Below are 26,055 nucleotides of genomic sequence, written 5' to 3'. Positions count from 1 at the left end.
GCTTGCTCTGCAAGATATAAGAGCCACCTTACATTCCTGGAATGTCCAAGCACCACCAGAGATTAGATCAGTGGCTGGAAGATCCCTTTAGACTGAGCTTGTTTCTATGGTGCTTAAATTCTGAAAATAAGAAATGCTAGAATCTAATACTGTTTAGCATTCTAACTTTTATACAGTACAGCCAGAGATCTCTGATGCTATAAATGATGTACATCCAGTATTAAGGTAGTAGCTGAAAGACAGCAAATAAATTATTCCAAGAAATTTAAAAGTACATACACACCCTTATATAATGTATTTCCTACTTTGGCTTTTTTTTTTTTTTGAGTTAGATGACAAGATCTGATGAACAATACAAACCACTGCAGTATGACTGTGTTTAAAATTACTTCATTTTTGAGATAACAGAACATTTTTTACATGTTGAGCATAAATTTTAGTGGCTTTTCCTATACAATACTAATTTATAAGATAACATACTTCTCAAAAAATAGAAAGACGTCATTCATATATTTTTTCATCTTTTGGTAATTCCTTTTCAGTAGATTTCAATTCAATTTATTTTCCACTTTGTGCTAGTAGTGACTTGAAAGGAACAAAGTATTAAAAGAAATACTAATTTAAAAACAGAAATATAATGAGACACTTTATCTCAATCACACTATAAATATTTTATAATGTTCAAACTACAGTGAAAGCTCTGCAAATACATCCAGTAAGTTTAGATAGTACAGCTGTTTTTTCAGGAACTGCTGATAAGAATCTCCACTGCATCCTTCCTAAATACATATATGCTAAATGGGAAAAATGGCAGGCTGTGGAGAGTTTCACTTCTTCTCTCCTTTGAAAAATTTTGGAAAACTATCCCAAAAATCCCTGTTAAAAAGAGTAATCTTGCAAAACGCTTAATCTTAAAGGTGAGCTCCTGCCAAATGCCACAGCTCTTCTTTCTCCTACTGTCACCTACACATTCACATTTTCTTTCTTGAACCAGCTCCATGAGTGAGTTCATGGCACCAAAAATTTGCCGATTTGATGGAAAACATTTTTATTCAGGGAGTGAAGGGGTCATCTCCTGTAAAACAATGTGATCCATCTGATCCATGTAACCTTGCACAAGTGCTCTCAGGGTTTGGAAGGGAGAAAGAGAAGGACCACACCTTGCAGCTGCAAATTTCTATAAACTGAGATCAAGTTTAGTATGATACCGTGAAATAGATGGACCTAAACAAAAGGTTTGTGAAGTCATACTGCTAATGCTTAACAATGAGAGCACACAGTCTGAACAAGAGTCTGCACAAATTTATAGGAATGACTGAATAAGCAGTGTTTTGGTGTTGGTAGTGTGTAATTTCTTTGGTTTTTGGTTTTTTTTTGCTATTGTTCCTCTTTAAAAACGAAAAAGGAATAGAGAGAAGAGACAGTAGTGTGAATTGAGACAATGAGAATGACTCAAAGAACAGAACAAAGCTGAAGAACTGAATGACACAAAACACAATATAAATATTGTGCTTGAATGGGCAGTTGGTCTAAGTGCACCTCCCACACTTATGCCAGCACATTTATTGCAGCACACTTATGCCAGCAATGGGCAGAGGGAGAAGGGCTCACAGAGGTAGAACTCCTGAAAAACCTTTTTGCTCTTTGCTGTCTGTATTCTACATATGAAGTAACTTCTGGTGGGATAAAAGTAATGTTTTAAAAACAGGAGGTGTCGGAACCCAGGAAACCCCTCTGGGTGCCCTGGATGGCCCGAGCCACGGGCAGGGGGCTCTGAGACCCTGGCATGCAGCCAAAAACACGTGGGGTTTTGATCTTAGCCCGTGGAGCAAATTACCAACTCTGTATGAAGAATTACAAGCCACGCAAGTTTAGGTTGCATAGTACAGATAATCACAAAGTGAAGGGAAGGATTTTTGAGTGCTGTACATGGGGGTCAGAGGTTCTAAGATGGAGGAATCAGGGCATGTCTTGTCTTTCTTCTTTCTTCTTCATAGCCTCCATGATTTGGGTGATGTTGGCACTTTTAGATTGGTTTAGAATAGAAGCTGACTGTCTAACATAGGTGATAGCTATTGGAATGGAATTGTAAATATAGTACTCGTAGTTTTTAGTATAAAAGATAGCACCAGCCTCAGGGGCGGGGAGTGTGCCTTTGTCTGACCTTCTGAATGGGCCGCAGCAGCTCAGAAGAAAATCTTTTAGATAATACACAATAAACTACCTTGAGACGGGACGACTGAGGACTACTGAGTCTTTCTTTGTGAAGGCACGGGTTGGAAGAGAGACTTTTCCATCTTTCGGGGTCACCCCTGACCTGGGGGAGACTCCAACAAGGAGGCTGTAAGATTGCCAGGGTATGGAATGTTTACACTAACTAACACCAAAGGGAAGTACAAGCTACACCCTGAGACAGATGAAAAACGCAGTCTTAAGACAGATTTAGTGAAATAATCTTTAGTGAAAGACTTTAGTTCTAAAGTGGATGGGAAATTGTGAGTGATCAGTAAGACACAGCTAAAGGAGAAATTCGGGCAACAAGATGAAGGAAAGTAACCAGACAACACTTGAAACTGATGTACTATGTATAAGATACTTGCTAAGACGACACTACTTTTTGGCTGACCACATAATTAACAATGAAGTAAATATAATTAGTTTACAGCCCCAAGAGCACAGACAAGTCTGCAAATTCAGATGCAATAATAAGCTAAGTAGCAAGCAGGACATGAATTAACTCCAATGCTGAACTCATGTCAGAAACTTCCTCCTCACAAGGTAAAGCTGGTCACAGGGGCACAGTCTAGCTTTTACTTACAGACAGGTGTCTGTTGGGGAGCCAGAAAGGGCAAATGTAGGCCAGAGAGGGGAAGATTAATCAGACAAGTGGGTTCCAAATAAATGTTTAGATATACTCTGAATTAATGTTCTCCTCCTGTTCTCACCAAGGATGAGGATGACAGGACCAAAGGCTGAGTGGCTAAAAAGAGTAGGGGTCAATGAAATCAATGGGAAGAATGCAAAAGTCAGAATGACCTCTTTCTGAGAGAACTGGCATGTAAATTGCAGGTCTAGCAGTAAGCCATCACCTGTAACAGGTTTCTACAGCTTTGGTTTGGGGTTTTATTTATTTGGTTGGTTTTTGTAGGCTTTTTTTTTAAATAAAAAACTTAAATATAATCTTGTTAACATACCCTTGATAATGAATTATATATACTGTTCTCATCTTGAACAGGATTGTTCTCTTAGTTTATCCACTGGACATGCAGCCTGTGTTGTGGAAACTCCAGTATCCTTCATCTGTGTGTGAGAGGGGGATCAGCTCCTGTCTTGGTAACAGCTGGTAGATAATAAGGAGCTAGGTGAGGAGTCTCAGTGCAGAGAAAGGGTCTGTGTGACCCTTTTCCAAACGTCCCTGAGAACTGTGATGTTCATAAATGTGATGGCACTGGTGAGGATGGGAAATTCAGTCACTGATCGACCCAGACAATTTCTGGATTTGTGATCTGGCAGAGGTCATAAGCTCAACTGAGACAAAGCATTAAAGATCACATTAACCTAAGCAGAAGTGGTGAAGTGTATTCTGACCTTCTTTATTTTAAGCCTTCAGTAAGGCATTGGTAGATCTTGGACTTGGTGTATTTTTCACTATGCAATACAAGCATTTTTAATCCTCAGGCCACAAACTGTACCAGTCAGAAACAAATTAAGCAACAGGTCAACAAAAATCAAAAGGTAAAGTAAAAGACAGAAGCATTCATGCCTGATAGTAAAGGTAGTAAGGTTTAAACACAAAATACTGTTAAGAAACAGTAAGAATTCTCAGAAAAGTAAGAACAATAAAGTCAAACAGAAAACAAGATTGAATGACTAAGGATGATGTTGATAAAGATACAATAGAACATGTCAATCCTTATGTATGAAAGTAATCAATTTCTGTAACGGGCACGAACAAGCAAACCCTCACAGGACTGCCAAGGCTATGTCCATCACAGTGTGCATTCAGGCAACAGCTCAATAGAATGTGGCAATGGTATCTATTAATGACAGAACACTGGGAGACCATGTCAATACAAAGCATTGTAATACAATACAAAAACAAAATGTTTTTGAGGGTTTCAGCAGCAAAAACTGCTGATAAAATTAAACAGTAGAGATGCAAGGTCATGCACTTAAGGACTAATAATATTTCTGCCAGAAGATGGGAGTGACAGCTGGAAAGGAACAAAAGCATAAATAATAGGGCACAGCCATTGATCACAAAGTGACTGAGAGGTTTAAACCTGACCTCTCTAGGCAAGAAAGTTCATAACACCCTAGAAAGTTTCAAGAGCAATATTCTACAAAGACATAGTAAAATCTCATCTGGAGTTATGTACACCTTTGACCAGACATGTACTAGAAAAATTCATTAAAGTAGGGAGAGGCAGAGAGCGTGGGCCTTACTGAAGAACAGAAGGACTACATTAGGCAGTCTTAGAGAGATAGCCAGTGCAGCTATCAGAAATAGCCTAGCCAATTATTAGACTGATCTAATCACTAGTTATTCACACACACACACAAAAAATATACGGGAAGGCAATCTGGCTTACTTAGACTAGAAAAATGAAGAGATATAACATCCCCTGAAATGTAAAAAAAAAAAGCTATAAAAGTACATGAGAAAGAACACACAGAAAAAAAAACTAGTTATGCTACATTACAGAGTTGGCACACACACAAAAAATAAGCAGACACAAAAAAACCCAAAACAACCTCATCACAACAAAAATAAATAAATTTATTTAGCCAGAAAGATTAAAAAAAATTCTTGCAGTTTGATCAACAGAGGTCTGGAAGAGCAATGTTACCAATGCTTTATTTTGTTCCCACACTAATGGTCTTTAAAAAAATGTGCTTAAAACACAAACTTTTTTTAGCCTATTCAAAATCCCTCAAGGTCAAAGAGATCTCTCAATACACCTATAAATCTCAAAAATCTGCTTTATCTGTTCTGAATTATGAGTTGGAAGTGGCTTTAGAAGTGAAGTTTTGATGTGTGGAAACAAGGGTCACTTTTTTAACTTTGCCAACTTAATAACAGATTTTAACTGCCCCGTTACAGCCAGATTAATTCATAAATATAAAACACTAATGTCTCAAAGATTTGTTTCCTTTTTGAAATGTTTTAAACATGTATGTGAAGAGTGAAGAGGAAGAGACAGTTACTTACAGCAGTTGACAGGCGGGATGCCAAGGTCATTTCTAAATTTCCTTTGAGACCAAGAAGTGCAGGAACCAAGATAAAGACTTCAGTAACATTCTTGAACACATCCCAGTGCTATAGAAAGGATACAGTGGGAAACATTTAATTGAAAAATTATCTTTAGACCATCCACAAACTATTTAAAAAATTCTGTAAATCATAACTTAACCTTCTAAAAAAAAATTTAATATTTTTGTATTAGACCTAAAAGTCTGAAGTCAGAACTGTTACCTATTTAGATAAAATAGATTTATGACTGCTTATTACTACTTCAAAGATGAGAAGACTATAAGCAAGAGATACAAACTTGCTCTTAAAACAACCGTAGTTAAAAAAATATGTCATCAATTTTAAGTATTTGTTTTTCATGATTTAAAATAGTCCCAGATACTATGACTGCTCTTGAATTCTGCTCTTAATTTTCAATATTTTCATCTTTTCCTTTCAAGCTGTGCAGAAACCTCACATAAAACCAGCAAGGAATTAATTGTCTTATGAACATAGCCCGTAAGTAAAAAAAGCTTGTCTTTATTCTTTTATCTCTAAGTGTGAAATTTACAAGAGAACAGCTTTCCAAAACCCAGATTTTTTAAAGAAAATTATTTTCATTTCCTGTGCACCAAGTTCTCAGCACTGAAGTGCTATGCTACTTTGTATGTCTTGTCAACCCACATATTTAATTTGACATAATTTACCAACTCTAACTGAACTAACAAAACTGTAAGTTGTCTTTTTATTCCGGGATTTGCAAGAATTAAAATTATTATTTTAATGAAAATAAAATGATTCAATTAAAGCATCTGTACAAAGAATAAATTTGTAAGATGTACATGAGCAAAGCACCAGACTGGCGTCAAACAGCCCAAGGAAGCAGTAAAGCTTGTATGTGAAATTTTATTTACCTTTTTTTTCTTGAGGTAACAAAGTGTCTTTCCATTGCAACTGATTGAAGTCCAAGCTTCCTTTCTCAAGATTTTGAGTGACAAAGATTGTCATCTCTTCCTCCTATTTTAATTAACTTCGTTAACTCTTTAAGTGTAGCTAATAAAATTCCTATATCTGAACAAAGCAAAACCAAACTAAAGTGGGGAAATCCACAGAGATTAATTTCTGTATTGCATTTCTGTTTAAATATTGTGCTTATTTCAAACTTTTTTAATAAGTTCATAGTAGCAGAACCACACACAGACCTAATTACATCTCAATATTGCAGACATCTACAATGTCATGTGTTAGAATTACAGACCTCACAGACTACCTGTTAAAATAAGTCTTACAAAGCAAATACCAACCTGTACAATATCCAAAACCATGCCAGCAGAAACAGTTCCAAACCCTGCCAGCAAAAAAGGTACGAGTATCTGCAGTGCCATAATACTACTCGATTCTTTGGGTAGTTTTCTACTTCCTTCCACAATGATATCCTCATTACTGTCACTAGAGAGAGTGTCATCCTGCAACATGGCGTCTGTTTCTGAAGCGTCCATTCCATCACAGTAATTGTAACTGGTAAAATCATCATATTTAGGGCTACAGCTGGATGGGCTGTGTCCATTGCTACCATGAAAGCTTGCTTCTGAGAAGTGATGGTACTCTGTGTGTTGTTCAGACCTGACATTAAAATTGCGTCCTGCTGGTTGCAATCCATCCTGCCAGACACCATTCACCTTTTTGTGTCTTTCCTCTTGGTTTATTTGGTAAACAACAGGAACCATACTTAAGAGCAGCCTCAAAAATTTATCAGACTGAATTGTATTAAGACTTATGGTCCAGTTTACCAAGCCTTCACTGTCATGGACTTTGCTATTCGTTTTGGAGATGGTAGATCTGCCTTTACAGTTAGTCATAGTGCTGCAGAAGTACAGGTTGAAAAGCACTTTGTTCTTCAGATGTCAGCCAAGAAATCTTGCAGGTGAGTCACCAAGTGCCACACTTACACGTGGAACAAAATGTTCCTTTTTTGCAAGCAAAAGTGTTTTTTCATTGCTCTCAAATCCTCAACATTTCTATAAGGAAGACTGGATCTGCAAAAAAAGTAAAAAATATATATTTGCTTCTAAAATATTTTAACTATAGAGAATACATGAGATATTGGTTTAACTTTTTAGATCACATTCTTTCTTCTGTTTACAGTGAATTAAAGTGATGTTGCTTCTACTTTGACATTTCCATCATGGTAAGAAAATAAACAATGATATACTGACAGTCTCAAGTCATTTCACATTCCCTCCATCAGAAGCCACTTTAACTTCCTTTTCTTCAATCTTCATGTTGTGGTAATAACTGTAGCAATTTACTAAAAGAACAGTTCTAATTTGATCCAAAGCTTTGCTGACTTTGGTATTTATTACTAAACTCAATAAATACAAGTAAATGATTGGCATAAACAGAGAAACAATAGTCAGGGAGACTGCATCAGCGTGATGTAGGATAACACAATTCCACGTGGCTTTGTATCTATGCAAAGCTGTGAAAACATTTTACAGACTGCAGGAAATTAAAATATTTTAGAGCTGGAGGCCTTGTAATCTGCGTTTCCTAAGAAACTCAGCTTCCTATGATCATATCTTTTATGTTATGACTCCTATACTTCCCTTCCCTCTGTTTCAAAGCCTTTAAGTCATCCAGTATATTTAGAGCAATTTCAGATACACTTTACAGGGAGTGGAGATGTCAAAGCTTTTAGCAACTAATAGCCTTGTAAGTGATCCAAGTTTCTGCCTTTGCTGTTAGGTGTCTTCAAACATTATCTGGGATAACTCACGCCAATATGGCCAGAGCAAGTCCACTTCAAAATTCCTGCTGCTCACAGAACTACTAGATTTGGGTTTTTTGAGTGAAAATACCCAGAAGCAACATGATGATTTTTCCTCTACCATTTGCTTTTCCAAGGGAGCTTTGACCAAGAAACAAATATTTTAAAAATTACAATTAAATGTATGGCTTGATCTAGAAAGAAGCCTAGTTTTGCAAGAAACAGCAATCTTTTTTCCACAAGACCAACAAAGGAATTTAAGTAACCAAGATTACTGCAATCTTTTGCCACTCTGTAGCAGATTGTGCTTTGTTGAATCTTTCAGTGCATAAAAAACTCCGAGGCCTCAATTCTGGTTTCCATACACTTTTATTAGGAATAACAAAACAACTTTTGATACTATCCTGGAGCAGCTCTAACCACAGGTCAAAATGGTGCTCTGTTAAGTGCTACAGAAAGCCAGAACAAGAAGAAGAAATCGAAGGATTTCACTTCACTCCCAGGAAAATGCATTGAGAAAATTTTCTGATAGCTTTAGCAATGCAGAGTCTGGCTCATTGCAGTTTCTCCCATTTGTCCTCTAGTCGCATCATCTACCACCAGAGTGGTAGACCAGTGACTCGTAGAAATGATTCATGCTCTGGAACTCTGGCCAAAAATATTTGGGTTAATTATCCATATCTTTTTAAGCATATGGATTGTTCTCCTTTCAAATTTTTTGTATTTTATTGGGTTTTTTAAAGAAATGAATCCTTTAAGATTGATAAGATTGTGGTTTCATTTAATGTAAGAAAGACTGTGGTTTCATTTAATATAAGAAAGTATTAAGAAACAGAAATCATACTTAAAAGGGAAGAAAAAGGGGAACAGAAAAATTATTTGGTCAAGTTCCAAATGGAGGAAGGGCTAGCGTGGATGGTTAGCAATTGAATAGTACAAAGCAGTTTGGATGACAGCCATTTATGTTTTTCCTACCACAAAGACTTAGAATGACAAAATGTGAATGTAGTGATACATGCTGGAACATGAGAATTTAAGAAGATAAACTGAAAACCATAGAATCATAAAATTGTTTAGAATCATAAAATTGTTTAGGTTGGGAAAGTATTGTATAGTATAATATACAGGAAAGAGTAATTGTTCCTTCAGAGCATACAGAGAGAAGATAACTACGAACCCTTCTAAATGTAACTAATTTCTAAACATGTGTTCCAACAAAAATTATTTTCTAAATGTCATCTGGTGCAATATTTTCATCCTTAAGTTACAAGATGCTAATAATTGCTGTATTTACAGGGGTATTTCATACCTACAGAAATAGTACCTTACAGGGGTATTTTGTACCTACAACCCCCACCCATACAGCAAACCTTGTTCGTATTGTTCTAAGGAAGAATAAGAACTTCCCAAAATGCTTTATCATTGGCAAGAAAAATGCCTATGTCGTTGTGTTCTCTAGAAAAGATATGGGAGCTAAAAAAGCAAGCTCTGCTCAAGTAATTCATATGAAGAAAAGGCAGTTAAAATCTCAGAAATCTCCTTCAAAAAAAAGGGGAAGGAGGAAGAATCAAGCATGACATTTCTGTAGAGTAAATATTATGACAGGCTAAAACAAATACTTACCAAAGTTCAGGTCTAGGGAAATTTCTGATTTCTTTCAGAGCTTGGCTAACAAAACCAAAAGATAACATCTATCTAAATTCTGAGGGCTTTCATGGGACCCAAAGCTAATCACACCACAGCTGAAACCTGTTTTTCCTAAAAGTTGCCAACATTTTTTTACAGGTGGTCTTTTAAAGCATTAATAACCTCTACACTGCACTTCTAGGCAGTCCACAATAAAATACAATTGTGTGAACATGCCTGTCAGAGAAATGCCTCTCAGGACAAGAGCAAGCCTTGGAAAGGGATTCAGGAAAGTAATATGAAATGCTAATGAAACACTGAACTTTAAGATTTTGCCACAATAAGAAAAGATGAAGCTGGATTATTCCTTGGCATGAAAGACTCTTCTTGTGTCTTCAGAGATGAAACCAGACTCTTCTCACTGAAAGGATGAGAGGTAGCAGGCACAAATTGAAACATTTGAAATAGCATTTGAATATAAGAAAAAGCTGTGGGTTTTTACCATGACAGTGGCTGAACACAAGTTCAAACAAGTTCTGGAGACTCCATCCTTGGTGATATTTGAAACCAAAGTGGACATGGCCCCAGGAAACCTGTCCTTCTTGATGCTACACTGAGCAGATGTGGCTGAATACAAAATTTGCTGATGTATCTTCTGACCTCAGCAATTCTGAGATTCTGTAAAGCTGGAAATATGAGGTTTTGGGGGCATTCTTTAAGTTCAGAAAACAGGTGATACAGGGATCTGCATGGCCTCTTCTCCATTATTGTGTTGTGTATAAATACCAGTGTCAGTATCACACTGACACCCTTATCACAGCCATGGCTAATCATTTATATTAGCGTAGTGGGCATATCAGTAGAAAGCGAATACTACATCATATCACCTCAGCATTACAGAGAGTAAACAGGCTGTATTATCATCAACCATTCCACAGAATGCGGAAAACAATGTGGTACATTGGACTGAGACTACTTATACCAGGTATTGAAGGGAGCGTGTAAAAGGCTGCAAAACATGCTGAAAATCAACAAATGTTGCATGCAAGGCATATGTAAGACCATTACACACCATTTTTAAGTACTACGCAGTAAACTGGTTAACACTGTGTTTATTGTATGGCAGTTGCTGGTTAAATTAACAGCAAAAGAAACAAATAACAAGAGGAAAAAAACAGACTAAAGAACCTCCAATTGCCTTCTTGACAGTAAGGCACTGAATGACCTGCCACCCTCAGGCTCAGTTTTCAGACAAGTTTGAGACTGCTGCATTCCACTTCCTGAACACGGCAGCTTTTGATTTTGGCCCTGAGGAACAGAAAAGCCACTGAGAGAAAAAGACTGGTATAACTCTGCACTTTTAAGGCAGGTCATATAGAAAAGACCAAAACAGAGTCAAAACACAGCAGCAAGGCTATGAAATGTCATTGGTAGTAAAATGACCCAAATGGAATACCAGCATGAAAAATACCAGGCTAATCACATCCTTCAGCCCATCAAAAGTAGGTGGGTAAGTATGAAATGTAAGAGTTAATGCAGTCCTCTAGATTAAGTAGCCAATAAGTACTTTACCAGGATGAATCCTAACTACACTTTGGGATCCTGATTACAGGTCTCTACTGTCATCACCAAGGAGAGATTAATTACTTATTAACTCAGGCACTAGGATACAGACTTCCTATTGTTTTTGGAGATAGCCTAGAACAGGTATTTGAAAAGAAAATTATACACGGTTATTTTTCCTGCTGAAGTATCTACCAGGCATACTACAGTATTTACCGATCCAGTTTCACAATCTCTTTAGGGCAGTAGATGTAGGAAATGCTGCCAAAACAGGTCATCCTATCTGCTCTCATCTTTTTACCAACATTACTAAACTGGTAAACTGAGGATGACTAGGCATGTATTCTAAACATTGCTAGGATTCTTCCTAAAGACTAAACAATTATTTTATTTTACATGATCCACATACTGCAGTGTAGTCCATAACCTAGATTCAAATGTGAGTGAAGAAGACACACAACTACATCCTGGACAGTGAGCCAGGGGAAGCAGAAATTCAGTGAAACTACAGAAATAGACAGGTACAACCTGAAGTTAACTGAGAATTAAGGAGAGAGTAGAAAGTAAAGTAGAATAAATCACAAAAAGCTTCTATGTTTTGGCAGAAACGTATGGAAAAAGAATAAATGTGCCATCACACGTTAATTATGCTTAATTACACGTTCATTAACGTTTGCAAACAAAAAATAGACAGTCGTTGAAGTCTATACACGTGCTGTTCGGGTAGAGGTTCCATGTTTGTCTAGCGATGCATCTGCGGTGACCATCTGGCACATTTTAAGGGGTGCAAAGGTGGGAACCGAACTGCTTGCACATACGGGTGTGAAGAGTGCCAAGGAATAGGGGCTACTGGGAATGTTTGGCAGGTCTTGTGCAAGCACAGAGAAACCGAAGAAAGGGCTCATTGTCCCGGCTACCTGAAGCAGTGAATAATTACGCGCACATGATGAAACGCGCTGCGGCGCTCTAAGGAGCGCAGGGTACCGGGTCGCGGGAGGCCAAACGCGCGGCAGCTTCCGCGCTCCGGGCGCAGGACTCCGGCCCGCCCGGCGAGCAGCAGAGCCCGCCCGGCGCCGGGGGCAGCTGCGGGGTGCGGGAGAAGGGCGGGCGGGAGCGTCGGGTCCCGCAGCACGGGGAGGGCGAGCCCCGCGGCACCCGGGAACGCCGGCCGGGGCGGGAGGCGGGCGGGACCGAGCGCCTCCCAGCCCTGGGCGCCCTGGGCAACCCGGCATCGGGGCGGGCCGGCGTGGCACTCGGGAGGCTCCGCCACTGGCCAGGAAACTTTCTCGCCCGCGGCCCCCGCCACCGCCCCCGGCCCGCCCAGCCCCTCTGCCCTCCCTCCCCGCGCCGCGCCCTCGGGCGGCGCCCTCCCCTCACCTGGGCGAGAGCGGTGCCGGCAGCGTGGCGGGGTTGCGCTCCATCGCTGCGGCGGGGCGGGAGCAGTCGGCGGCGGTGACAGCTCCGCGCTAGGTGAGCGCCGCCGCCACTGAGCAGGCGCGGAAGCGGGCGGCCTCCGCGATGATGTAGCCCGTGATGCGCAGAGCAGCCGCCGCCGCCACCGGCCGCTCCGAGCCGCCGCTGGGCGGGAAGGGAGGAGCCGGGCGTCACCGCCCCGCGCCGCCTGTGGGACGGGACAGGGCGGGGCGGGGCGCCGTGGCCGTGGTGGCTCCCAGCCTGGCCACTGGGGCGACCCTCCGCTGACCGACACCTGCTGCCCGCGCTGCGAGACCCGTCGGCGTCCGCTTGTCACTGCGTCTTGCCGGCCCCTCGGCGGTAGTGGAGGACGAAGCTGCACCCCCGCCTCGCTGCCCCTGCAAGGGCCCGGCTGGTGCCCCACAGCCGGGAAAACAAAGCGCTGAGGAGTGGGGCGCCACGGCGCTCCCCGGGCAGCGCCGGCGGTGGCAGTGCCTTTGCTTCCACTCGCAGAAGCTTTCTTGGCCGTAGCACAGGAGTCGCCGTTTTTCTGACTCCTGATGGTTAGCTACCAGGACATTGTCGCTCTTTCCTGCCAGTTGGCAAAAAGCAGCTTCCCCAGGAATCCAATTTTGTCAAGTGTTTGGGTCAGTTGGAATATCCTTCTTCTTGCCCAACTGGACTGTACACCCTGCAAATGGCGTGTAAGTCTGCGAGTTCCTACCTTGACATCAGCTGCCTCTGTTTAACTAAGTATGGAGCCAAGGCCTTGCTGGACTCCTGTTTTGCAAAACACTTAATATTAACACTTTACATTAATACATTGAAACAGTCAAGCCAGCTAAATTTGTGTATTTATTACCAGTACTAGTATTATTCCGTAATTGTTGCTCAACACTTTGAAGTGGTGAGGATGCCTTAACTGGAAGGTGAAAGGGAAGAAAGCAAGAAAGACGGTGAAAAGAGAAGATTTAATGATGGTGACAACAGCCAAGCCCACAGCATCCCTTTTCCTGTCTACAGAGAGAAAAAAAGACAGCATGGGCAAGTTACCAAGTATCTGCCATAAACTGGAGCTAGTTGCAGGGGTGAAATGTATTTACAGGACTGGGGCCAAAACATTCTGCACTATAGGATCAGCTTGAACATTCACATCAATACCACCTTAAAGGAATGAAGCAGCCCAAACTTCTGAGCTAATAAATCAGCTGTCTTAAGCCTGTATTTACTGGGGATTTGGGCTGCAGATACCATAGCTTCCCTACCCTAGTAGCAATCCTATATATCCATGGCCTGTGTGAGCTCAGATGTTACACAGCTTGGATACTTAGCTGGGCTACCCTACAAATCATAAAGATCACATCTGCCGTTGTTGCCAACAGGTGAGACTGTAAACCTGAGGTTTGGGAATAGCACCTGAGGGTGCTGCTTCTGGCTTTTCTAATTTCTTGTCTGCTTATCTTGGGCAATCACTTCATCACTTGCTACTACAGGTTCCTTGACAGCATTATGCCCTGCCCTTAATGGAAATCACATAATACCCATGGATGAAATATATTGTTTGAGGTTCACACACTATTATTTTGGGTTGTGTACAAATTCAGAAAGACTCACTTTTGAGGCCCAAGGCAAAAGCCTCAGCCCTCAAGATTTTTCAGTCATTAAAGCTAGTAATGGGATTTTTCTGGGAAATGGAAATTCAGGAGTGCACCTGGGGAGAAAAGGTGCGGGTAGCAAGTTCAGCAGGATGAACCTGGCACTGTGGTTGGGCTGGGGAAGTGGTAGAGGACACTTGTTTGGGACAGTCTGTGAGGAAAGCAGCAGGGTGGTCTCTTGCTTGAGGCCCTGCAGAGGTTTGCTTCTTATTCATGTTAATTCCAAGATGCAGGGATCTGGGTTGTTGGGTTTTTTCCTTTGTCATTTTCCTCTGTCCTTTGCAATGAGGGCCTATAATCACCACTTACCTGATTACTATTTATTCTCATTTTCATCTTGGACTTCCTATCTTGTTTCTTATGAACCATTCAGTTTTCTTTTTGTAGTTTTCACATTGTCTAGATGTGAAAGGACAGAAACTGCAGAATAGATAAGTACAGAGATTGCAGAAGGAATCCTGAATAACAGGCTGTTAGTGTCACCTGAACTTGGTGGTTGGGTAAGTTTCTTTTCCAAAGCATAATTAAAACTCCCTCAGGCACTGATATTTAATTTTTGGTTCATTTATCAAATTCTGAAAATGAAAATGGGAGAGTTTTGAGAGACAAGCAGCTGCTGGCAGGCGTTCAGGTGATGTTACCTGCTGGCAGGTTGGTTCCACAGGCTCTTCATGGTGATGGGATGGACTTTTTGTCTCAAATTACAGAATCAATCAGGTTGGAAGGGATCATAGTGGATCATCTGGTCCAACCTCCCTGCTTAAGCAGGGTTTCCACAGAATTGTGTCCAAACAGTTCTTGAATATCTCCAGTATGGGAGACTCCACAACGTGTCTGGGCAACCTGTTCCAGTGTGTGGTCACCTGCACAGTAGAGAAGGTCTTCCTCATGTTCAGGTGGAACTTCCTGTGCATCAGTTTCTGCTTCTTGCCTCTTGTCCTGTTGCTTGGTACCACCAAGAAGAGCCTGGCTCCATCCTCTTGTCACTCTTGCCCTCTCTTCTCAAAGCTTAACAGGCCTCCAGCTGCCTCAGCCCTTCCTCTTAAAGAGATGCTTCAGTTCCTTAATCACCGTTGTTGCCTCCACTGGACCCTTTCCGGGAGCTCCATATCCCTCTTGTCGTGAGGAGCGCAGAACTGGACACAGCCCTCCAGATGTGCCTCACCAGGGCTAAGCAGAGGAGCAGGACCACTAATCTCGACTTGCCGGCAATGCCCTTCCAAATGCACGCCAGGACACCGCTGCCCCCCGTGCCTTTGCCCTTGTGTTTCAGGAGGTCCAGTCCATGTCGCGATCTCCCCGCAGCGCCGCTGCTCCTCCCGCCCGGCAGGGGGCGAGCCGCCGCCGAGCGCGCGGGCCGCTCCACTTCCGCGTGGGCGGGCGCATGGCCGGGCCTGGCGGCGCGGCGGGGCCGGCAGCGGCCCGGGAGCTGCTGGACGTGCGGCGCGGGCCAGGTGAGTCCGGCCCCGGCCCGGCGAGTCCGGCCCCGGCCCGGCGAGTCCGGCACCGGCCTGCAGCCAGCGGGGGCTCGGCTCGGCCAGGTAGCCCGAGGGAGGGGCTCGTCGGGCCGCCGGTGACCCACTGCTAATTGCATCCCGCGTGTATTGATGAGCTGCCCTCCCGGGGAGGGGTAATGCGGAGTAAATAAGCGGGGAAATCCACGTTAGGCTATGGGAAGTCGTAAGGATGTTTTTTTGAGAACGAAGAAGAAAGTTAAAAAGACAGAATGCTGCCCTTTGGTACCGGGCGGATGGCTCCGTTGATGGTCATAAGGAAATGAGGGTAATTAATGCCGAATCCCCCGGAATGCGTTTGGGTTTTCCGGCGTTGCTGCTGCCCGCAGTTAGCGGAGGTCATTTGCACCGAGATTTAAATCAGTGCGACTGGCACGCCTCGGCTCCCACTTCACCGTGCCTTGCAGAGGGGAATTAGAGGTTGTTTTTCTATGCGTTATAACTCTAGCTTAATCAAACTTTTTCTCAAAAACAGCTTAAGGAACTTCAACTTAAACTCAAGGAGTGTGTGAGAGGTGACCTGCAGGCTGAGATCCCTGGCCTATGTAGCCCAGTATTTCTTCCAAGAGCAGCAAAAGCAGATGGCAATTAGGGAGAACTTGTCAGCTTAAGCACTTCAATACTCATTTGTTTATTTGCAGGGCTGGAAGACATTTTGCTGATTAATTCAAAATGTAGCGGGAAGAAGGCCACAACTTTACAGACGGTTAAGGTGCCAAGGAGCAATGGTAAGTACGGAGAAGCTTGTCCCGGGAACTGTGTTAAGTAGTAGGTAACATTTATGACACAACTTTTGCTTCCGTGCTTTCCTTGAAAAGGGAGAAGCTTTTGTGTTCAGTTTCAAGAGGTGGTAGGTCCTCCTCCCATTACAGTTTCATGTTCCACTGGTGAGTCACATAACTGCTACTGCAAAATTAGATTTTGCAATGCTAGATGTTACAGCCCTAAGTTTTAGGGACAGATTGTTCTTTCCCAGTATGGAGCTGTTGCTTGGGCTTCTTATCTCTTTTTTAGAAGTAATTTCTCAGTATGGTATATTTGTTGTATAAAAGCATTTAATTTAAAAAGGACTTCTGTCAAATTATTTTATGTTTTGTGATTGAGCTGAAATTTAAAAAGATTGTTACATGAAATTCTTTGTTGAATAAAAGTCTCTACAAAGATGACAGTGTTTCAAAGATAGCTTATACCTGTTAGATCTTTGTGGAGCTCACCTGAAATAGTACCTCTTCTTAAAGAAAGAATACTAGTGTTCGGCTCATCTGCATGTGTGGAGCAGTTTATTTGAAGAAATTCTGGAGGTGAAAATATTGTCTTCCTCCAAGGAAAGGTTAGGAGTGTGATTCTCCTAACTCCATTGATTACATTGAAATTCTTGAGAAGTCCCACTGGACCTGTAGAGGACAAGTGCTTTATACTTCAACCTGGAGCTTCCATCTCTCTTCCACCATCTTAATTTCAGAGTTTCTTTTGTTAATTATGTTGACCTTTCATTAGTCTGTCATGGCATCTGCTACAGCTAATTTTTCCATCTTCTTTGAGACCTTCAGTCTATACTTAATTATTGTAGACAGTTGGAAATTACAGTTGAAATGGAATCTGTTATAAAGGCTCATATCTGAGGTATAAATGTGAACACTAACGAGCATCTCTTTGACTTTACAATTGTTTCTTTTCAGTTTTGGACCGAGTACAGAGCTTTTTACCACAGATGGCCCAGGCAAATGATGAGCTCAAAAGAAAAATGGTAACAGTACCTGCTCATCAGTTTGATATTGAACATCTAGACAGTGAAACAGAAAAAGTTATAGAAATGGTAAATACATTTTTTGTAATTTTAACATCAATCTAGATGGGACTAAAATAACTCTCTGATCTTAGAATGAGTAGTATGATAGATAAAGTGAAGTCTTTACCATTTTCTGTGAAGTCTTTGCCATCATACTTGCAGAATTTAATCATAGGGGATAAAGTAGTCTAAGAACGGAATAAGACATGCTTTTGAATCTACAACTCTGAATCAAAAGTCACAAATTGTGTTTTGAATGTCATCTAGGTGATTATGTTTAGAAACTGGACTATATAAGTAAGCTATAACTGAAGGCTTTAGTGTAAGAGTAATAACTGGCTTTCAGCTCTGCTCTGTTGTTATTTTTAGGAATGACTAGATCTTGGGTTTAGAAAAGTTGTGTTGTTGTGATCCTTTGTTGCTGGCATTTGTCTGTTTATTTACAGTCACATAAATATTTTATTTCTGGTTTTAACTGAAGTGCTGCAGCCACGTGTTTATATACGAAAACTTTATTTTGAAGGTGATATATGAGCATGACCCAGCCAAATGCCTTCTGGCTAAGCAGACCTCAAAAATTATTGCTCTGTATATGGATATATGAGATCTCTTTAAAAAATATTCTGGTGGTTTAAACTGCTTGTTATTTTAGCGTAGTTGTAGTGCTCTGAATACTACTACTGCATTGTAAGATATAAAGTATATTAACATATATATATATCTACATGTGTTTGTATTTTTGTCATTACCCCTTATACACTAAATGTCTTAATTTGAATTTTTTACTGAAAAGTACTTTTGATTCCTGCTGCTTGTCAGTTTAAATACCTCATTTAGACAATCTGAGTTCAGCTATTGGCTCAGTTCTTTCTTTGATAGTGATATAAATATGGCCTTAGATTTCCTATAGGCCAGTAATATTTATGAATCTCTTCATGATATTTGTAAAATCCTAGGAAAACCCAAAAGTCTTTTTTATTGTGGTTGTGATTTTCTTATGGTAGCAGGCTGTTTAGTATGTTCACCTTGTTTTACTCCAGTGATAGAAGTGCTGCAGCGTCTGTGTGTATGTATATACATATATGTATGTAGTATATATAATGTGTAAACCAAGATATTTTTAAATTTTTTTTCAGAATGTGGCTGTAGTTGAACTGAGTGATTCTGATACAGATGAAGAACTGCTGACTTCAGAAGATGATTTGGAATCTGATGAAGATTACTCTGTAACTGATGAAGTGACAGTAGACAACATTAAGTTTCCTAAACAAAAGGGAGAAAAGGGCAAAATAGAAATTTTGGACAGCAAAGCAAATTAGTAAATCTATTTTATTTTACTTTAAAAAACCCCAAACCAACCAAATCATGTTTTCTTGCTTTGAAGAGTTGTCCCTTAAAACCACTTTGTTTCCCAGTGTAGCATCTCTCAGGATCCCGTGAAATGCTATAGTTTACACGGTGGAGAATTCAGGATCCACTCATGGCTGGGGAAGGCTGGGTTTCTGAAGAATTAAGTGCGATTTTATTCATCAAATAACAGGGAAATGCACTTCATAGTAGATTACACCAAGAAAACAGCTAGAGTAAAGGGGCACTTGAAAGTTGAAAATTCTTGTTCTGTTGCTTTGTTGAAGAAAGACTTTTTTTTATAGGAAGATAGAAGTTTTTGCTTCAAGGGCAAGAAAGAATTAACTAGGAAAAAAGCTTTTTTGTTCATATTCCATGTATTGTGAAGTATTATGTACACTCTCTTCACTATTAAACATGATCTTTAAGTACCCTAGAGGTACGTCTACATTGCATTAAAGGCAGTCACTGCTCAACACTGGAGCAGTGGCTGAGCTGATTTCCAGCTGAGCCAGCCTGGGTAAAGACAGCCATGAGCAGAGAGTTCAGCAAAGGGTTACTAAGTACTTACCCTGTGTGCCTGCACTGGGCTCCACACCAGCACAGGGAGCTTACAGGCTCCTCTGGGAAACCTTTGTGGCTGTGGTGCAAACACCCTCCATACTCAAAGGATCAAAGCTGCTTCTGGGGTGTTATGATGGCTTTAAGCTACACTTCTCATCCCCCAATTTCCCTGCCGCTTTTCTTTTCCGATCTCCATTTTGTTAACTCTCACTGACAGAAAGATGAAATGGTGAATTTTCAGCTGGCCTGTACTTAAGTTGGCTTGACCCAATTGTGAAACCAGAATCAGTGAAAGTGTGTCCCATTTATACTTACCCCGGATTGATCAAATACAGTGGTATGTGCTATTATATTTACTTCATAGATCAGTCTGCATTTCAGAAGTATCTGTCATGCTCCTGGATGTCACTGTTTCTTAAAGAACTTTGTATTTTCTACATAAAATTTTCTATACTGTATTTGCTCAAATATTAAACTTAATGTCTTGACTTGAAACCTGCAGTTATTTATAGAATTTATTCTGAATCCTGTACTTCAAGTTCTAGTTTTAATAGCTGTTTCTGTAGTATTTGTGATAAGAAATAACAGGGGTTCTAGTCTTTTTTTTTACAATGTGACTTAAATATAAGATGGAGACATGATTTACTGATTAAACCATGGAGTATTTTAGTGAAGGGGAAGGATGGGGATCAAAGAAAAAGACTGCTGCCTTTAATAGCAGCCCACAGATAAATGAAGCTTTGGGTGTTTTTGCATTCTAAGAGCAAGGAGTCTTAACAGGCTTAGTTAACTAAGGTCTCAAGCTATAGAAAATTTCTTCCAAATTGAAAAAAATTTGAAAGCCAACATCTGACCCTGGTCATTTAACAAGGCATTTTCCCAGAGATTAAAAAGAACACAAATTTGTGAAATACAAAGTAATAATCATACAGTATGAAACTGATTACAGTCCATGTGCACAGACACAAAATGTGATTTTAATCCATTAATGTAACCACCTTTCAAACTGCAGGCAGATCACACATTCCATAACAACAAAAAGGTAGAAAATATTTTCAGTAACTTTAGCTTGATATGCATAGTTTAACACCAATATTGAACTCTGTATGTACTGTACAAAGATCATAGTAAGTGCACTTCCTTGCATTGATTTACTTATGGCACAAAGGTTTTCTGTACTGCTGAAAAGTCACCAGAGCTGAGTGTTTAATTGCTACCATAAAACCTGAACTGGTTTATAGCAAAAATGGCATAATCAGTATATTCTAGTTCAACTTTGGAAGCCTAATGACTAAGGATTTAAATGATCATGTAAACATTATGCCACAGAAATATGAAGTAGGTATGTGAGAACTTATTCTTCAGTTCTATTTAAAACAGAAACTGAACCATATTCTTGGGGTTTTGGTGGGGGGAGGATGGGGGGAAATTGTGCTACCAACTGTTGCTGCTACATAATGTAAATAACTTCAGGGAGATTTCCAAAGCCATTGTCTGTCTGACTAAAATCTGGACCTAATTTATAGAAACTTATCCATGGAATGAGTATTTTACTCTGTTTTTTTTTGGTTGTAGCACTGCAGACAGCATACCCTAGGTGTGGTATCAAGCGCTTCATGTGGTAATCAAGATTCAAACTCTGCTGAAAGTCTGCTTCCCAAGTGAAGCTGTTACTTTAATATTCCACAGTGATGGCTTTGGTTCTGAGATATTCATGAAGAGCTTCTTCACCTGTACAAGCACAATATTCACCTGTTAGAACAGCAGCTGAATGAATTTTGTCAGACTGTAACTATCATTAAGAAAAAATTTGAAACACTGTAGCCAATATTTGAGTCCTTAAGGAACAATGAAAACTAATTACCTTCCCACTGCGATTTACAGACCTAGTTTGACAAGGGGCCAGAACCAGCAGATGTGGAAGAAAAAGGAACTGGATTTAACAACCAGCTCCCCAAGCAGGAGCAGTCTTTAGATGGCCACTGGGGGCTCATAGCTGTATTTTTGAACTTTGCTTCTCTATTACAGGTCAGAGGTAGAGAAGCTGTGTGAAAATCAGTAATCTTTTTTTTCCTGACATCGTCACTCATTTTGGTTTCAGGAAATGTCTTTGGAGATTCCAAAAGCAATAATCTGTTGTATGAATGAAATTTGATTTTCCTTTTTTCTCTGCTATGAAGCTTGATCTGTCCAGACTTGCAAAGCTTCTTTGACAGAGCGGACTTCACTTTTCTAAAAAGTTGTTTTGAGAAGAGAATATTTTTAATGCATCTTTTTCTGTGTCTGTTGACAAATTTTGGTGACATTTTAAGGTGTAACAATGTTTCCCATGCTCTTACTTAGAGGAGACACCTCAATTAGCATTCTCTCTGAGGGAAAGAATATTTTGGCCAATACCATTGTTACTTGACAGCCTTTTGTAGCCTGTACAGAGCTCTGGAAAAGCTGTAATTTGTCTGCTCTCTGAGCAGTTGGAGAGCAGTATTATGTTTTATTTAGCAAATGTACAGGAAATGCTGAATGGGAGGTATTGAAGTGGGAATATTTAAGAAGGGAGAGGAATTGGGTTAAGGATTGTAATTCTTTCATTGATCAGGACTCTTGAGACAATAAATGAGGGAAGGAGACAGCTTACCTAAATCTTTCCCAAAGCCAGACAGCTTAAATCCACCAAATGGTGCTGCCACATCCGTTTTGTTGTAAGTGTTAATAAAAACTGTCCCAGCTTCTAGCTTTTCACTGATGTAGAGAGCTTTGTTTATGTCTTTTGTGAAAACTCCTGAAGCTAAGCCATATTCTGTGGCATTTGCCCGTTGCAATACTCCATCAACATCCCTATGGGGAAAAGAAATTATTTAATTGCAACTAGGTAAAATAAACAAGTGTTAGCAACCTTCTACCTTCAGGGTCATTGAAGCAACTTTTCACATGGCCTTTCTTCTCCAGTGAGCTCTTTTAAAGATGACTTATTAAGGACAAATCCGTGTGTCAATCTGACAGATCCATGGCAGTTCACACCCTTGCTTCAAGCTCGTGAAGCTCGTAACTTCACTTTTCAAAGGTTAATATCTACACTGAGAAATGCCACAGGAAATGTTGCCACTGTACAGCTTGGGAATTAGGGCAATACAAAAATGCCTGTAAAGCAGATGATGAATCACTTTGCTAAAATTTTGTCCAGCTTTACAAGTTAAGGCAGAATAAAAGCTGGAATTTAAACTGCTATCAAGACACAACTTTTCAGACTATTTCCAGAGTCTCATCTCATCTCATCTCCATACCGCTTCAAAAATCAACAGTAGTTTAAAACTTTAAAAAATTCAATGCAGTTCCTTTAAGACTACAGAATTTGTGGATGTGAAGGGTTATCTATGTGGCTGGTTCTTAACTTTATTATCAAACTGCAGAAGATGAAACCTGATGGAAATATTTATGTGAAGTTTCTATGTAGGGTTTTAATCTCATCTATATGTTAAATAATTCTTATGATCCGGAATGAAAGATATTAGAAAGGACAATTTACTAAATATACAGAGGAATTTTCATTTGCAACAGTAATGTGCCAGTGTTACACAATATACAACACTGCAGTCTTCTGTAACAGGGAAAATAAGTAATTCCACTGGGAAAAATACATATTTTGTAATTTGATCAAGCTGTTGCAATCACCACACAAACTTCACTAAAATGTTTCACTAAGTACTAAGTATTCAGATTGGTCTAACAAGATTTAACAAAATACTGTGTATGCTGTCAATTCTTCACCTTGGGTGAAAATGGTACAGTAACCAGATGACAACATACCCATTTTTAAATTTAGAGATGACCATCACAGGACCAAAGGATTCTTCCTGGGCGATATACATATGGTCTTCAACATCTGTAAATACAGTGGGTTCCATGAAGAAACCTAAAGAGAGGATAGAGCAGCGTTTTGAGCATGGTAAACGTGCTTAAGGGTTTGCTGTTGTCCAGGCCATTTCTGTCCCAGGCTTTGACATCATAAATAACTTGCAACTTGAAGCAGAAAATAGATATGAACGAACTATGAATGGAAATGCATCCACTTCAAGAGAAATGGCAGACAAAAGGGTAGAAGAACAGCCTGTACGTCAGTGACAACATGTGCTGTGCCTTGCCAGGCTGGGAGGTCTGCATGCCACAGCCCAGGTGACTCCTTGGGGGAAGACCCTGTACTCTGACAGCAGGAAGACAAGGTTACAGCAAGTCACAGAGGCCACTGTTTTATTTCCTACCCAACAAGAAGATAGATTGTAAGATCTAAATAAAGATCTCATACTTAATTTGCACAGCTTCTCATAATATGAGATTTGAAAGCTCTGTGGTATCATGGGTTTACCTGGTACTGTTCCCACAATACTGCAACTCCACAAAATACAGCTGAGACAATCATGACAGCTCTTGCATAAAGTGCAAAAGTTCTAAATATCTCCGTAAAGCCTTTTACCTGGTCTACGTAGTTGTCTTCCTCCATACACTAGAGTGGCTCCTTCTTTTACTCCAGTTTCACAGTATTGCAGCAGCTTTTCCAAATGTGCCTTGTGATTTTGCGGACCATGATCTGTAGATCTGTCAAGTGGGTCACCAATTTTCATCTTTTTTATTTCTTCAACCTATGGGTTACCCAATTAAAATGAAGTTATATAACACAGCAATATTGTTAAAGTGACCAGAAATTTGGAATGCTGCATTTTTTGGTGCTATGACAATTGAATCTAAGAAAATACTGGATTCTTAGATATAATGCTTCTCCCTTTTAAAAATTAGGCTTTGTCTTTTGTTTCATAATCTCTACTTACTTCTGAAAGTTTTTGATGCTTTGTTCATGTCTGTATTCTCTTCTGCTATTAAGACAGGCATTTAAAACGTTAACTTTTACCAGTGGTAAATGACTTAAGACAGTGATTTCCTGTTCTTAAGCAAAATAAATTAATTTCTCCAGTGGCACAGCATGGAGACTATTGCATTTTTAATAGCGACCTTTGTATTATTCTAGCTAGGCTTCCAATATTCCTTTTTCTTGACTTTACAGAAGCCTTCTTCAATCATATTGACCTGAGTTCAGTAATTATTTGTAATCTTATTTTCCTAGTCAAATATGATCTACCACTGAAGGTACAATATCTATTTAACTGCCACTTATCTGTGCATTACTGGTACAAATATCTCCCTTCAATGCTTCTTTTTAACCATGTAAGATGTTCCTGAGAAGCAGCACTATCATAAACAATAATGAGAAAATAGGCAATTGAAAATAAGAAACATAAGTGTCTATAAAACTAGTGGATCCTTCTGCCACAGTAAAACATATGCTTAAACTTTAGTCCTTGAATATCTTACCACTTTTCTAACAAACTCATCATGAATTGATTCTTCCACAAACAGCCTGCCAGCTGCAATGCAGTTTTCTCCTTTGTTGAAATACACTGCTCCCATACCCTGATCAGGAAAAAACCATAAATATTTATATGCATTTTGTTCAGTCTCCATTCTGTTCCCTTCGGTTGCATGCAGTGTTTGTGACCCCAGAATTTTAATGCTTTATGTTAAAGGATATCACCAATGCAAATTTATTTATGAACTTTGAACACAATATGGCTGGGTAGGGCAGGTGAATTATTATGATTGATAATTGATGATTGATTGATTGATTGATCGATCGATCAGTCAATCGATCGATTGATGAACTAAAAACTATATGGCAATAAGGAACTCAATTATTTGTTTTGTTGTAATTTCTAATGTACATTTCTTGTTGTACTGCCTTTTTGGGGCAGCATGAACAGTTATATTGTGCTGGCATAAAGAAATATGAGTCTGTTTTCTAACAGATCTCAAGGTTTTTCATGTAAAGGATCCCTGGTATTTTTTTTGGCAAGTCAAGAAGAATATTGCAGTACTGTGAGGATGTACCACAAAGGCTTTGAAGAAATTTTACTTCAAAGTAACATTACCATTTTTACAGCTCTGTCAAGTTCACAGTCACTGAATATGATCAATGGTGATTTGCCACCAAGTTCCAGAGAAACTTTTTTCAGGTTAGCAGCTGCACTGTAAAAAATAAAAACGGTCATATAAACCAAATTTTTAATATATTTTTCCATTATTTCTTTTTAATCATAACTAGTGAAAATGTATAAACCTCTACTGTCCAGTAGTGACTTCATAGAATTCTACATAAGGGTAAACAACCATATATAGTTATGCTTTTTCATTACTGCTACATGCACAACATATCTAGTAAGGTACTTCAGAACCAGACTAAGCAGGGTTTTATTTATGATTCTTTTGCTGAGAGTACCTCTTCATGATCTGTTTACCAGTTGGTGTTGAACCAGTGAATCCAACTTTGCGAACATCTGGATGTTCAGAGAGGTGCTGTCCCACTAAGCCACCTATCAGAGTGAGGAAAGCCGTGTAACTGGATGGTACATGGACAATTTTTACTATTCCAGCAGCAGCACTGTAACACAGAAGGAGCTTACACCACAAATCAAATACACTATCACATCCCTATTTATATTTGCAGCTTTATTCCTATGACTATGAATAAGCTTCACAAT

At 39.9% G+C, this 26,055-nt stretch overlaps 3 protein-coding genes across 6 annotated transcripts in view; 1 reads left to right on the top strand and 2 right to left on the bottom strand.

Annotated features, from left to right (window-relative positions):
- SLC41A2 (solute carrier family 41 member 2) overlaps positions 1–12,781 on the bottom strand; it is an 86,338-nt gene extending 73,557 nt beyond the window's left edge. For 2 of the 3 annotated variants that reach the window (XM_038155185.1, XM_038155184.1), the window contains exons 1-3: positions 12,567–12,781; positions 6,538–7,269; positions 5,213–5,320 (exon numbers count right to left, since the gene is read on the bottom strand). In XM_038155185.1, the coding sequence (XP_038011113.1) occupies positions 5,213–5,320; positions 6,538–7,092 (663 nt within the window). In that variant the 5' untranslated portion in view covers positions 7,093–7,269; positions 12,567–12,781. The remainder of the gene's footprint in view (positions 1–5,212; positions 5,321–6,537; positions 7,270–12,566) is intronic. The other variant, XM_038155183.1, reaches the window with a different exon arrangement.
- Positions 12,782–15,510: 2,729 nt separating this feature from the next.
- C1AH12orf45 (chromosome 1A C12orf45 homolog) lies at positions 15,511–19,966 on the top strand. The gene is made up of 4 exons (XM_038154835.1): positions 15,511–15,711; positions 16,413–16,499; positions 17,451–17,587; positions 18,697–19,966. Exons 1-4 carry the CDS (start codon positions 15,543–15,545, stop codon positions 18,877–18,879), a joined length of 576 nt encoding a protein of 191 aa, XP_038010763.1. The 5' UTR covers positions 15,511–15,542; the 3' UTR covers positions 18,880–19,966.
- Positions 19,967–20,104: 138 nt separating this feature from the next.
- ALDH1L2 (aldehyde dehydrogenase 1 family member L2) overlaps positions 20,105–26,055 on the bottom strand; it is a 29,398-nt gene continuing 23,447 nt past the window's right edge. For both annotated transcript variants that reach the window (XM_038154834.1, XM_038154833.1), the window contains 7 exons: positions 25,794–25,887; positions 25,447–25,543; positions 24,833–24,931; positions 23,940–24,105; positions 23,276–23,381; positions 22,107–22,306; positions 20,105–21,202 (listed from right to left, as the gene is read on the bottom strand). In XM_038154834.1, coding sequence (XP_038010762.1) covers positions 21,147–21,202; positions 22,107–22,306; positions 23,276–23,381; positions 23,940–24,105; positions 24,833–24,931; positions 25,447–25,543; positions 25,794–25,887 — 818 coding nt within the window. In that variant the 3' untranslated portion in view covers positions 20,105–21,146. The remainder of the gene's footprint in view (positions 21,203–22,106; positions 22,307–23,275; positions 23,382–23,939; positions 24,106–24,832; positions 24,932–25,446; positions 25,544–25,793; positions 25,888–26,055) is intronic.

This window comes from Motacilla alba, chromosome 1A (genome assembly GCF_015832195.1).
Source record: "Motacilla alba alba isolate MOTALB_02 chromosome 1A, Motacilla_alba_V1.0_pri, whole genome shotgun sequence".
NCBI classification, from domain to species: Eukaryota; Metazoa; Chordata; class Aves; order Passeriformes; family Motacillidae; genus Motacilla; species Motacilla alba.
Note: the sequence above shows the minus strand (reverse complement) of the source record. Positions and strands in the feature narration are given on the sequence as shown.